The 14,556-nt window shown below is 42.2% G+C and overlaps 2 protein-coding genes across 2 annotated transcripts; both read left to right on the forward strand.

The window, feature by feature from the left end:
- Positions 1-269: 269 nt before the first annotated feature.
- On the forward strand, positions 270-7,183 carry LOC139576147 (programmed cell death protein 5-like). Its single transcript, XM_071401880.1, has 6 exons — positions 270-462; positions 4,826-4,869; positions 5,180-5,241; positions 5,369-5,460; positions 6,192-6,263; positions 6,341-7,183. The coding sequence occupies exons 1-6, from the start codon at positions 397-399 to the stop codon at positions 6,386-6,388; spliced, it is 384 nt and encodes a 127-aa protein (XP_071257981.1). The 5' UTR covers positions 270-396; the 3' UTR covers positions 6,389-7,183.
- Positions 7,184-9,403: 2,220 nt separating this feature from the next.
- Positions 9,404-13,621, forward strand: LOC139576148 (diphosphomevalonate decarboxylase-like). Its single transcript, XM_071401881.1, has 10 exons — positions 9,404-9,630; positions 9,942-10,012; positions 10,120-10,234; positions 10,317-10,463; positions 10,618-10,817; positions 10,940-11,014; positions 11,083-11,301; positions 12,193-12,308; positions 12,385-12,493; positions 12,751-13,621. The coding sequence occupies exons 1-10, from the start codon at positions 9,555-9,557 to the stop codon at positions 12,829-12,831; spliced, it is 1,209 nt and encodes a 402-aa protein (XP_071257982.1). The 5' UTR covers positions 9,404-9,554; the 3' UTR covers positions 12,832-13,621.
- The last annotated feature ends 935 nt before the right edge of the window (positions 13,622-14,556 follow it).

Below are 14,556 nucleotides of genomic sequence, written 5' to 3' on the forward strand. Positions count from 1 at the left end.
AAAGGATAGAGTAGACATTCTCTGAGAGATCCCAGTCATTTGTTTCACCGGCCTTTAGATGACAGCAGAAAATTTAAAAGCTTTATTGGACAGTGGGGTTGCAAAATAAACAATTACAATCTTATGTTTATGTATGATTACAATAATTATATTTTATGTTGTAAGTGTGACTGGTTGATGGGTTGGCCTAAGGTGTCCAGCCCCTCATCATTTCTACCAAGATCATCCTTTTGTGGATCGATTGCTTTATTCTGGATGCATATTGGATTATTCTGAGATCGATTACATTATACTGAAGCAGGGCCCGGCCCCCAACGAAACAGTTCAACAAGACTCGTGAAGTGACAGATTTTCTTATTTTACCACTAAGGCCTATTTTCTATCAATTCTAACACAATGGCAGACGACGAATTGGAGGCTATCAGGCGGCAACGCATGGCCGAACTGCAGTCAAAACATGGGGTAAGGAGAGAACCTGAGGGGACCAAAAATGCATAGTTCCGACCATATATGGAGATCCACTGTTCAGTCTGTCGCTAGCTAGCTAGTGTTAGCCTTATAGTTCAAGTTTAGAGTATTTTAACCTAACGAATTCTCTATTACTGTTCATTGCATGTTTGCATAGCAGCCAGATAATTCTTTACCTAGTTAACTAGCTAAAGTAGTTATAAGATACTGTAGCTAGATAGCTAGCTAACGTTAGCAAGCTAACTCATGCCATAGTGAGAAACGAGTTATACTACCAGTAGCTAGTAAGCGATATAATGTAATCAGCATTTATGAATAGCAGACACTTCAAGGAATAGGCGAAACAAACGTACATTTAAGTAATGAACAGGACAATGATCAGCTAACAAGTTGACTTTGGCGCTTGCGTCTCCCACTCCTCTGGGGTTGACAATCGCGTGCCCGCCCCACCACTCCCCTGGTGCGCGTGCATGTGCCCAGGTGTTTAGGTGAACATGTGCGAGAGTAGTGTGAATGTCAGTTTTTAAGACCTAGTTTGTAACAATAAACTAAACATCATTGTCTGTTTGGATTATCTAGCAAGCCTGTTTGGCACTGATTTCTGAAGCTCATTAAGCAAAACACTTTACTGAATAGATATACCTAGATTAGCCCAATATTGGACTAAAGGTGCCTAAAATCACACCTTTTAGTCCAAGGACCTTACATGTTCTGTTTAGAGGTGTTGGCTCTGGCAGCCAAAATAGCCATCAAAACTTGAATCGATTCTCAATTGCGGTACGGTTCTAGAAACATAAAGCCCTAAAACTTCAAATCACATTTAAATAATTTCACAAATGCAAAATGTACACATTACTGTACACTGTTTTAACTGGTTAAAAACAGTTGCAGCAGACAGTATTTTTCAATGACAACACCTTTGTGGCATCCTTCTGTTTACGCACTGGTGTTCAAAGCGCAGAGAGCTAATTAGCACAACAAGCGCTTCTCGGATTTCTATCACCTGAAACAGTCACAGAAGATAAAATGACATGCACGAGATGTGTGCGTACTTGCTGAGCTCGTGCATGTGTTTACATGGTTCTGCTCATGCTTCATGTGATAGAAGTCTGAACACATTACCAGGGCTTTGAAACATTTATGTAATTATACTTTCCTGTGGATATATTGTTTCACATTCCTACTGCCAAAAGGATCAACTTCACAGACAACCGGTTAAGTACACTATAATATTTTATTCAACATTCTAGCTTGTAGAGGCCGTGAGAGGAAACATTCTTGACTGAAACGCTCATTTCTGCCCAACGTAGAATTCAATGCATTTCAAAGTAAGGTTTTCAGGCAACTGCACGACAGAAGTCAATGTATATCTTCTGATGGAGTTCAGTCTAATTTTCTTAACATAACCAAAGGAGTGCCACAAGGCTCAATACTAAGCCCTTTACTGTTCACTATTTACATGAATAATGTTGGTTTGTCCCTGAAGAAGAATAACAATAACTGGGGCTTACATCTCTATGCAGATGCAGTGCAGCAAGCCATTCATGACCTTCAGCTTGGCTTTGATTCAATTCAAGAATCGCTCACCGATCTTAAATTAATGCTAAATGTGGATAAAACCACGTTTGTTTTTCTCCAGGTCTCGTAAAATTGATGCATTAGACCTTGAGAGGAGCCCAAAATGAGCTTAGTTCCCATTTTATAAGTAGCTAGGCATTTGGATTGATGATAAGTTGGCCTTTAAAAAAACGAAAGAGTTGCAAGTAAAGATTGATTACCTGTATACAATGGCAATTTTAGCATATAAATCTTGGTGGGGCAAACTCATTATTATGATGTTTTATGTATGCCAGCAAAGCCACAACACTAAACAATATATTAATTGCACTATAACGGTGACAAACGTTACCCACAAACTGTTAGTGCCTACATAAAGCAGTCCCAACTGCAGAGCTTTCTTTTCAGCACCATGGAGTGAATCCTTACTACCGCTACACCTGGCTGTCAGTGGAGCCTTGTCTGGCAGCGAAACAGTTCATTCAGCCTCATTTACTGCCTTTTTAAAAAACATAGCTGATATGGCTGACTTGCTTAAACAAATGTGGTTTCTACTGACAATTGCGATGTACGAACTATGGCTTAAAGGAACAACGAGCGGATAAGAGGCAATATGTAATTTCGACTAAGACATTAATGAGCGAGGTCTTACCTCGTGGCTTGCTTGTTTGCAGACTCTTTTGTACATCTTTGACAGTGCTACTGTATATTTTTTGACACGTTCAGACCCAAACGGCGTTCCATATGTAACGGATGTGAAATGGCTAGCTAGTTAGCGGGTACGCGCTAGTAGCGTTTCAATCAGTTACGTCACTTGCTCTGAAACCTAGAAGTAGTGTTGCACCTTGCTCTGCAAGGGCCGCGGCTTTTGTGGAGCGATGGGTAACGACGCTTCGTGGGTGACTGTTGTCGATGTGTGCAGAGGGTCCCTGGTTCGCGCCCGTGTCGGGGCGAGGGGACGGTACTAAAGTTATACTGTTACATTGATGCTGTTGACCCGGATCACTGGTTGCTGCGGAAAAGGAGGAGGTTGAAAGGGGGGTGAGTGTAACGGATGTGAAATGGCTAGCTAGTTAGCGGGTACGCGCTAGTAGCGTTTCAATCAGTTACGTCACTTGCTCTGAAACCTAGAAGTAGTGTTGCACCTTGCTCTGCAAGGGCCGCGGCTTTTGTGGAGCGATGGGTAACGACGCTTCGTGGGTGTCAGTTGTTGATGTGTGCAGAGGGTCCCTGGTTCGCGCCCGTGTCGGGGCGAGGGGACGTACTAAAGTTATACTGTTACACATAGTATGTATCGCGTGAAGCTAATAGCAGTGACGCTATCAATGTGTACTACTTGGTAGTGTGTACCGGTGCTCGACCAGTCGGCGAAAGCCAACATCACCCACGACAGAGAACGGTTGATTGTCAAGGGCAATGAATCCCATTATCTTGGCTTTAATGGTTTTCGGCTTTGAGTTGTCTCGCTGAAATGTTCTTACTCTTTCAAATGAGTGCTCGACTTTTTTAACTGCTCGATCCACACAGCAAACATTGTGTGGGCTAGGTTAGGAATGCTGTGTTGCACGTGTAGCGCAACATTTTACGTGCCGTTATTACGTCATGTGCCAACGTTATATAGGTATGCATGGTATCTTTGACATCGGTTTTTAACATCGGCGTTAAACTAGACATCGGCCGATAGCGATGTTGTCATTTTTAGCTAATATCATCCGATTCCGATATATTCACCGATATATCGTGCACCCCTACTATCCTCAATAGGCGCTAAAGGTTGTTAGCGTCTATGAATGGGTTATACCTAAATATGAGTGACATGATGACAGAGATTATCAATCAAAAGATTGGGAATGGGATGGACATAGTCACACTAGGAATCCTTTCCTCCAACAGAGATGTTGTCATTGAGTTTGAGTTGCTAATTTTTCAGAGTCTGTCTTGGAACCAAATGAATCCAGGGGTAAGCTGCTGTACAGCTACTGTACTGCACATTGTGTGATGAGGGTGACATGGCAAAAGGCTGTATAATTAATGACCTGGACTGAGCAATGCAGCATGTCTGCCAGTTCTGCTTGTGCTCCATGAGAAATGTGACCCAAGTATGTTTGCAATAAAATGTTTGAATGCCAGACCGTGGAGTATTGTGAATGGTTTGGGACATGGTTATCAAGCTTGAGTGAAGCTTATATGTTAAAGTATTTAAAATGTTATTGTATTATTTTGAAAGCTTTTGTATAAAAATATTTTCCAGAAACCTGTAAATATTAACTTTCTATTCTACTGTAATACAGTTTTTTTTGTATCCCAGTCCAACTCCCTATCCCTGTCCTCAAGGTAGACTAGATTTGAAGGAACCGGGTAGGTGTAATCAATACGGGGGTGGCTCCACCCAGTCTACCAATAGGTTCCTTCAGATCTGCAAACTCCAAAGGAGTAGGGATAGGGGAGGGGGCAAAGGGTTGTTTTCTGAACCACGTTTTGGTACAAGTTAAACTGTGTTGTTCAAGGATCTAATCCCATTGTTTTATAACGCTTTGCCATGGGTGTGAAAAATGAATATCAATATTAGGATAGGCTACACTTCAAGAGAGAGCTGATTTGCGCTCTCAGCATGGCTGTGTGATACAGTAGCCTGTTGGCTAATGCAAATTAAATAGACATTCTCTCAAATAGCCTGTATCCAGTGGCTGGTCTGTTCTCTTGATGTTGTTTAAAAATAAATATTTATTTTATGCAATTAAGAAAAAGGCAGAGTAATGTGTGGACTTTCTGACTGTCTCTTTCTCCCCTCGCTTCCCAGGACTCCTCAAATGACCAGCAAGGGCAGCAGGAGGCCAAACAGAGGTTAGTTTTCATTATCTATCAAAACTTTTATTCCTGTCATGCATTCACAATTCAGCGCTGAGTATAGCTACATTTCAGAGACACAGATGTCTCCCCTGTTGTTGGTTTAGTTCACAGTAGTTTGCTAATGTTGCATGTATTGACCTGCACTTTGCAGCTCTGGTTTATGAAGAACTATGTGACAGACTATTTATAAAGCTAGTCAATGTGATAAAACAATTGGCTTCGTTTACACAGGCAGCCCAATTGGGCTGCATGTGTAAATGCAGCCACTGTGGCCTAACTAATCTTCTGTTCGGTCTTTTCACAGGGAAACAGAGATGAGGAACTCCATGCTGGCTCAGGTTCTAGACCAGTTCGCCCGCGCCAGATGTAGGTCTTTCATATCCCCTGGTTTGAATTAATCATTGATCTGATATTGGAACTTTCAGTACCTACACATGGTTAGCAATAGGTGGCGCCATTGCCTAAAAGTCTGCTATGTTTTGTTGCGTTGCAGTGAGTAACTTGGCTCTGGTGAAGCCAGAGAAGGCCAAAGCAGTGGAGAATTACCTCATACAGATGGCCCGCATGGGCCAGCTGGGAGGAAAGGTGAGAGAACTGGACCTAAAGCAGTGTACAAAACATTAGGAACACCTTCTTATTATTGTGTTGCACCCCCTTTTGCCCTCAGACCAACCTCCATTTATTGGGTCATGGACTCTACAAGGTGTCAAAAGCATTTCACAGGAATGCTGGCCCATGTTGATTCCAATGCTTCCCACAGTTGTGTCAAATTGGCTGGTTGTCCTTTGGGTGGTGGACCATTCTTGATACACACAGGAAACTGTTGAGTGTGGAAAAACCCAGCAGCGTTGCAAAAATCTGGCACCTACTACCATACCCTGTTCAAAGGCACTTAAATGTTTTGTCTTGTCCATTCATCCTATGAATGGCACACATACACAATCCATGTCTCAGTTGTCTCTTGGCTTAAAAATCCTTCTTTAACCTGTCTACTCCCCTTCATCTACACTGATTGACATGGATTTAAGTGACATCAATAAGGGATCATAGCTTCCACCTAGTCAGACTGTCATGGAAAGAGCAGATATTCCTAATGTTTTGTACACACTTTATTTATTTTTTAAACTGTTTGGACAAAAAAAAACTCTTAGATGGCCTGCCAGTTCTTTCTCTTCACTAGTGACTGCATTGCCCCCTAGCAGTCATACGCAGGACCATATTTTTCCTTGTGAATTCACATTAAATGTTATGATTTTTTTCACTGACTTGACCCATCTGCTATTGGCTCTTCCTTACATTTGGATTGTCTCTTTCAGATTTCAGAGACTGGTTTGATCGACATCTTAGAAAAAGTTAGTCAGCAAACAGAAAAAAAGACAACTGTTAAGGTGAGTCCACGGATCAAATACAATTTCACAATTTCCGACAGGCTTTTAACTGACTGCGTCCCCTCTCCTACCCACAGTTCAACCGACGAAAGGTGATGGACTCAGATGATGATGAGGATGATTGATGCGTTGAAAGGAGCCCAGGAGCCAGTCAGACGGCTGGGTTAGGGCGGGATTCAGGACATAGGTTGGAGCAGGGCTCTGTTCGTTGGCGGCCATCTTTGACTTGCCAAAGGCCCTGCATTAGTGATGTACCCTGGGATACCACATCAGCCCCTGTGTGCATCTGGAACTCCTTACTATATTCTCTCTTATATCCATTTTCACCACGTTTTACTTTTTCTCCACAACAAGAAGCAGAACAAAATGCAACTTAGGGTATATTCCTGCTGCTGCATTTTTTTGAGACTGCTTTGTGATACTGTCTGTGTGCTGCTACTGAGCAATAGTGAAACCATCAAACTGGACAGAGCACATGGGTATAGTCATCGTTTTTTTATTCATTTTTGCTGACCTGTATCTTCAACCGTTTTACATTTAAAAAATAAAAAAGCCTTACATTTGAATGCTTATTCCACAAATAATCAACACAGTTTTATCATGATGATATTTTGTCTTTGAGCTGAGTGCTTGAAGACTCATTGATTGGTCATATGGGTTTGCACTATATTTGCTTTCATTAAAAAAAAACTTCAAGTATAATCACATAAGAGCAATGGTGTAAGAAAAAAAGTCTAAAATATAGTTTGTATTAAAATGTAGTCGATATTCTTTACAAGGCCTCCTAGGTCGTGTATTAGGCTATATGTTGCATTACATTGAAATGTATAGGCTGACATTACATAGTTGGTTTGATTCACTAGGTTCAAATACTCTTTTCTGAAATGTATGCGATATGTGCATTAAAAGGCTGAGATGTATTTGTAGCAGGATTTGTTAAATTATCTCACTTGTTAGTCTACGACAGCACTTGAAGAACTTCCTGCTTCACTCTTATTGAACAGGTGTATGGTGAGACCACAGATATATGAATGGTTGCTTCTATTGTACACCTGCTACAGGTAATACTCAATATCTGACAGTACATTGATGTTCTTACAAGCAAGATGTAACTGAATATTTGGAGATAAGTTCATGGGAGATTTGGTTTCATGTTCATAGTGTTCACCCCAATAAATCAATGTCAGCATTGATAAAGCAGACAAGGAGTCATTCTTCTTGATCATAAAACAAGTGTTCCTCTTATAATAATAATGATACACTAGATTACTATAACACACAGGCTGTACGTTTTTTCCTTCCCTTGTAACCATGATTTCATAGAACAGAATTTCACAGACGGTACAAGAAGAACATAACACAAGAGCTGTTAATATACGGCATATGGTAAAAAATACCCCACACTACTATTCATATCCAGTCACTGTACAGTCGTGGCCAAAAGTTTTACGAATGACACAAATATTAATTTTCACAGTCTGCTGCCTCAGTTTGTATGATGGAAATTTGCATATACTCCAGAATGTTATGAAGAGTGATCAGATGAATTCCAAATAATTGCAAAGTCCCTCTTTGCCATGCAAATGAACTGAATCCCCCAAAAACATTTCCACTGCATTTCAGCCCTGCCACAAAAGGACCAGCTGACATCATGTCAGTGATTCTCTCGTTAACACAGGTGTGAGTGTTGAAGAGGACAATGCTGGAGATCACTCTGTCATGGTGATTGAGTTCGAATAACAGACTGGAAGCTTCAAAAGGAGGGTGGTGCTTGGAATCATTGTTCTTCCTCTGTCAACCATGGTTACCTGCAAGGAAACACGTGCCGTCATCATTGCTTTGCACAAAAAAGGGCTTCACAGGCAAGGATATTGCTGCCAGTAAGATTGCACCTAAATCAACCATTTATCGGATCATCAAGAACTTCAAGGAGAGCGGTTCAATTGTTGTGAAGAAGGCTTCGGGGCGCCCAAGAAAGTCCAGCAAGTGCCAGGACCGTCTCCTAAAGTTGATTCAGCTGCGGGATCGGGGCACCACCAGTACAGAGCTTGCTTAGGAATGGCAGCAGGCAGGTGTGAGTGCATCTGCACGCACAGTGAGGTGAAGACTTTTGGAGGATGGCCTGGTGTCAAGAAGGGCAGCAAAGAAGCCACTTCTCTCCAGGAAAAACATCAGGGACAGACTGATATTCTGCAAAAGTTACAGGGATTGGACTGCTGAGGACTGGGGTAAAGTCATTTTCTCTGATGAATACCCTTTCCGATTGTTTGGGGCATCTGGAAAAAAGCTTGTCCGGAGAAGACAAGGTGAGCACTGCCATCAGTCCTGTGTCATGCCAACAGTAAAGCATCCTGAGACCATTCATGTGTGGGGATGCTTCTCAGCCAAGGGAGTAGGCTCACTCACAATTTTGTCTAAGAACACAGCCATGAATAAAGAATGGTACCAACACATCCTCCGAGAGCAACTTCTCCCAACCATCCAGGAACAGTTTGGTGATGAACAATGCCTCTTCCAGCACGATGGAGCACCTTGCCATAAGGCAAAAGTGATAACTAAGTGGCTCAGGGAACAAAACATTGATATTTTGGGTCCATGGCCAGGAAACTCCCCAGACCTTAATGCCATTGAGAACTTGTGGTCAATCCTCAAGAGGCGGGTGGACAAACAAAACCCCACAAATTCTGACAAACTCCAAGCATTGATTATGCAATAATGGGCTGCCATCAGTCAGGATGTGGCCCAGAAGTTAATTGACAGCATGCCAGGGCAGATTGCAGAGGTCTTGAAAAAGAATGGTCAACACTGCAAATATTGACTCTTTGCATCAACTTCATGTAATTGTCAATAAAATCCTTTGACACTTATGAAATGCTTGTAATTATACTTCAGTATTCCATAGTAACATCTGACAAAACTATCTAAAGACACTGAAGCAGCAAACTTGATGGAAATTAATATTTGTGTCATTCTCAAAACTTTTGGCCACGACTGTACTGCATTTCTGGCTGTGATCATGATACGCCCTCTAAATGTGTCTCTGGCCTCATTTTCAGGCGACCGTGGTCTGATCAAAAGGATTGGCTGCCTCGTTTCAGTGACGGAACATGTGTGGCTCTAATTGGTGGGAGGTTTAGTCATGTGCTCTACCCCTCCAATCAACAGAGACGTTTTGTAAAGCGCTAAGGTTGTGCAGACATTATTTTATCAGTGGATCTCAAAATAGTAGACAGTCTCGCGTTTATAGTAATTTTTGTTATTTTATTGATACTGGTTTTACTTTTTATCAAAATGACCGAGGACAGCGGCAAAAAGCTCACCATGGTAACATGCAGTGCGCCTGTGAATATTGCTGTTATCAAATACTGTGAGTATCGTATGTTCGTATAATCCACTAAAGACATCTCTGATCGTCTGACTCGGTCAACCAAAGAACACTGTCAATCAAGTGTACCCTGTCCTTAGATGGTCACATCTAGCTTCATGTAACGTAAATTGTAACATTGACTGAATCATTGAAGCGCTTGCTCGCCACACTGTAGCCACGCGTTGATGTTTGTGCATTGGTACATGACAAATGTATTGCCACAATGATGTGAAAAGAATGTTCTCAGTACAATCTTTGGAAATGACTATGTATTGAATTGTAAATGATTTGTTGTTATTGCTGTTTCAAAGGGGGGAAGAGGGACGAGGAGTTGATTCTACCCATAAATTCATCTTTGAGTGTCACATTACATCAAGACCAGGTAAGACTAATATTGTACACCAGACGCTCAGAAAGTGGCTAAATATTACTGTTTTGTTAAAACAACAAAAACTAACGATTACTGCCTTGTTTCATTATTCCTCCCAGCTCAAAACGACCACAACAGTGGCGTGCAGCAGGTCGTTCCAGGAGGATCGTATCTGGCTCAATGGCAAAGAGGAGGACATAACCCAGCCCAGACTACAGTCCTGCCTTAGGGAGAGTGAGTTACTATATGTAATGATATGATGGCAAAGGGGGAGGACAAGCAATGATGTGTTGTTGTTGATGGTTTCCTTCCTCAGTTCGGCGCCTGGCCCGTAAGCGACGTAGTGATGGGGAGGCTGATGTAGACACGGCCGGTTTGTCCCATAAAGTCCACATCTGCTCTGTCAACAACTTCCCAACTGCAGCCGGACTGGCCTCTTCTGCTGCCGGCTATGCCTGTCTGGGTAAGAGACTGTGTCCCATCATAATGGTTTGTACCTAACACAGCATTAAATGGATCAAATTAAATAAAAGCTTGTGTGAAACTAGTTTTATGCTTACTCCTTCTTTTCCTTTTGTCTCTCCATCTTGTCTCCTCACTCCACTCTCCTGTTCCAGTGTACACCCTGTCCCGGGTGATGGGAGTGGAGGGGGAGTTGTCTGTGGTTTCTAGGCAGGGTTCAGGTAGTGCCTGTAGGAGTATGTATGGGGGCTTCGTCCAGTGGATTATGGGCCAGCAAGGAGATGGCAAGGACAGTCTGGCCCAGCAGGTGGAGCCAGAGACTCACTGGCCTGAGCTCAGGGTCCTTGTACTGGTGGTAGGTCTCTCTGATCATTACTGAAGTTGGCTTTTTCTGTAGCAAATGTTGGCATATACATTTCTCCCATGTATTTAATAATCTCAACACCCCCATCTCTCTGTCTCCCTCTCTCTTTTTAGGTCAGTGCTGAGCGGAAACCAGTTGGCAGCACTTCTGGCATGCAAACTAGTGTAGAGACGAGCAGTCTCCTGAAGGTACACACACACACACAGAGTTATATGTTATTAACCCTTACCCTTAACCCTTGCGCTCTCCCCCTCAGCACCGGGCAGACTCTGTGGTCCCAGCCAGGATGAAGGAGATGATTGAGGCTGTACATAAGAGGGACTTTACTGCGTTCGCTGAGCTGACCATGAAGGACAGCAATCAGTTCCATGCCACTTGCCTGGACACCTACCCACCCATCTTCTACCTCAACGACGTGTCGCGCCGTGTTATCAACCTTGTGCACCGCTATAACCGTCACTACAGGGAAACAAAGGTGAGCGCCATCAGGGAGTTAATTCTTTCTTTTAGTCATGGAAATGTGCTAGTCATATGGAACATTGACAGTTCTACAAGGGGTCTAAGCTAAGAAACAGAACAAGGTGCAGTAATTGTTGATATTCTGAGATTATGAAATAGAGATATGAAACTGGTAGTATTTCTACAGTTCAAGAAGAACAGAAAATGTGTTAACAAGCCCAAGTATAGATGTGGTAAAGTCAATGGAACTTGACCAAAACAATGGAAATGCCATGGAAAGATCCAGAATCTCCTCATTTCCCCTAAGTGGAATTAGCCTATTAGGCTATTGTTTATGTGTATTTCACACTATGTTGTGGTACAAATCGGAGTATAATGCTTGTAATGATGTCAACTTCAATACATGTTCATGTCATCGTCACCAATCAACTCCATTAGTTAGAAAATGACTGACTACCACCACTGATTTCTCTATGCTACCAGCTTATACAACGGGAGTTAGCATTTAGCAGTCACTTCTTCTGAAACGGAAAAGGGACTACTTCAAAATGTTATGCAGTGAAAACAGCCAAGTATATCCAAATCGGACTTTGTAAACACATTGTGGGCCTGTTACATTACATTGATCATGGCGGATTTGACGAATATCCACTTTGTTAGATCAGATTTGTTGAATGTGTGCCAATCCGGCATCCTTCTTCTATCCCCCATGGTCTGCGTTCTATTGACCTCTTTACCGTGTCTATGATCTAGTACTTCTTCATGAGTCTCAGAGGACTAGTGCAGCATCACATCCCTCCTTCTGCTGACACTGTTATAACACTGCTGTAACAAAGCTATCACTTTGGTCCAGAGTTCTTTTCCTGAGTATAAGCAGTGACCGATGATGTTTTCTATTCTCCACCAGGTGGCATACACATTTGATGCAGGTCCCAATGCAGTGATCTACACTCTTCAGCAGAATGTGCAAGAGTTTGTCCAGGTGGTCAAACACTTCTTCCCACCAGAGACCAACGGAGAACAGTGAGTTTCTCACAAACACACAAACACACGCAGTCAGACAACACTCCCTCCTGTGACTTTACCTGTCCCACGTCAGGTTTCTAAAGGGTCTTCCGGTTGCCCCGACAACACTATCCGAGGAGCTGAAGCAGGCCATTGGTATGGAGCCCATGGTGAAGGGAATCTGCTATATAATCAGCACTAAGGTACACACACACACACATACATAGGCACATACACATAGGTAGCACCCTCTGGGTCCTTTGCCCGTTTCCTGTGCATCTCTGCGGGTTGGCGTAGTGGAGGGTTTTGGGGAGCGAGCTTGATGCTCTCTCCAACCAGCTTACGGGAAATCACCAGGAATGCAGATCCTATAAACACACACATTATGTTTGGATCTGCTACATTTTGATGTGATATTCAGTTGGTTTGTCTGAGTGATTATTTCTGATTTGTGTATCAGGCTGGACCTGGACCTCGCGTGGTGGAGGACCCTAGTGAGCATCTGCTTGGATCTGACGGGCTGCCCAAGGAGAGTGCATGATACAATCCAGCCTCCCAGCTGGGCAGAGACGGAACTCTTTGGTGAAAAAAAAGACCAAACATATTAACAATCAACAATTCCAATTCAATCAATTGGATACATATGCATAGACGTGGTCATAAAAGGGGCAATCTGCAGTTGCTATATCCATTTTTGGACTTATAAATGTATTATATGTAACCATTGAAGAAGATAACTTATAAATGCTGCATGAGTTTAGTTCAACTGTCGTACCACATCAGAACTCAAAATACAAGCTTGTTTTACTACAATGTTTGTAAACAAAGTAAATGTAAACAAACATTTAAAACATGGTTATAACTATAATTTTGATATCATGGATGGTCAGTCCTTGCATCCATAGTGCTGTCTATAATTTTGAGAGTGGTTACATTTCTCCAGCCCCATCCCTCAGCTTTTTACCAAAACTAAGGATTGCCCCTTTAACTGGAGCGAAACAACCACACACGGCTGAATACCTCGAACACTGTTGACTAGTGCTTCATTTAGACACTTTTCCTATTGCGAGTTTGGATGAAATGTTTTGTAATGTTAAAGATGCGGGGATGCCTTCTGAGAATGATCAGAAATGTTTTAGTACTATATTACTAAATTATATTATATTTATAGTACTTTAGTATAACTGTAAACTACCTGTTGATTTGATTTATGTACATGATTATGTACATGTTATTAAAGTATAATGGTTTAACAGTCACCTTTAGAGTGAATGAATCAAAGACAATCTAATTGAAATTGTTAAAACCATTAAAAAGGATTATAAATGACAGTATTGAGAACAATGTCTGTGCTTTAGTATAAGAGCTGTATATATATAGCCTACATGTCATCTTCAGAGGTGGCACTACAGGTCCCAGAGTGGTGGGGGCATTTTTTTCTCTCCTGATGGTAACCAGGTAAAACTACAAAAACTCTACAACCTAGTTGTAGCAGGGACCTTAAGTGTTGCCCTATTGCCTGGGGCAAGTGAACTGAGCAGTCGGGCAAGTTGAGTCTGCTTTAAAGTTGGCCCAGCTAAAAATGTTTTACTGAAAACAACTGATATTTCTGGTTCATCTCCCATTGTTTAAGTCAGGGTTTCCAAACATGGTCCTGTGCCCCTCTCCCCCAGCACTGCACAGCTGATTCAAATAACTAACTCATCATCAAGCTTTGATTATTTGAATCTGCTGTGTAGTGCTAGGGCAAAAAACAAAATGTGCACCCAGTGGGGGGCCCAGGACTGAGTTTGGGAACCCTGGTTTAAGTGCAAGTTGGACAATTTATGTCTGCTGGGCAAGTTGAGCCTGCTCTATATTACAACAGCTGAACGTTTCCCCCTTGACCAAATCATGTCAGGCAGCAAAGTTAGTTAAGGCAAAGATTATGGATATACTGACAAGGGTTACGGTCCAAACACTTGAAAGACACACCCTCATCCACTTACCCTCGCCTTATGCCCTTGGGGGAATCCCAGTTGCCATCTTGGTGTGGCGGTCCAAATGATTAGCAAAGCAAGGGAGGTTTGCAACATAAGCACCGTAGCCCTCGTTTTTAGGCGGCTTTGCGAGTGTATAATTATGTTCACTCCGGGGCCTGAAACTCCCCAATTCAATTCGCGACGATTGTAAATCCGCTAAGAAAAGTCAGAGAAAACTCAAAAACAACATAAATGGAGAAGTCAACATTCACGTGTAAATAAAAACGAATGCAAATAAGTTAGAA

The sequence above is a fragment of the Salvelinus alpinus genome, chromosome 5, assembly GCF_045679555.1.
Source record: "Salvelinus alpinus chromosome 5, SLU_Salpinus.1, whole genome shotgun sequence".
In the NCBI taxonomy this organism is placed as follows: domain Eukaryota; kingdom Metazoa; phylum Chordata; class Actinopteri; order Salmoniformes; family Salmonidae; genus Salvelinus; species Salvelinus alpinus.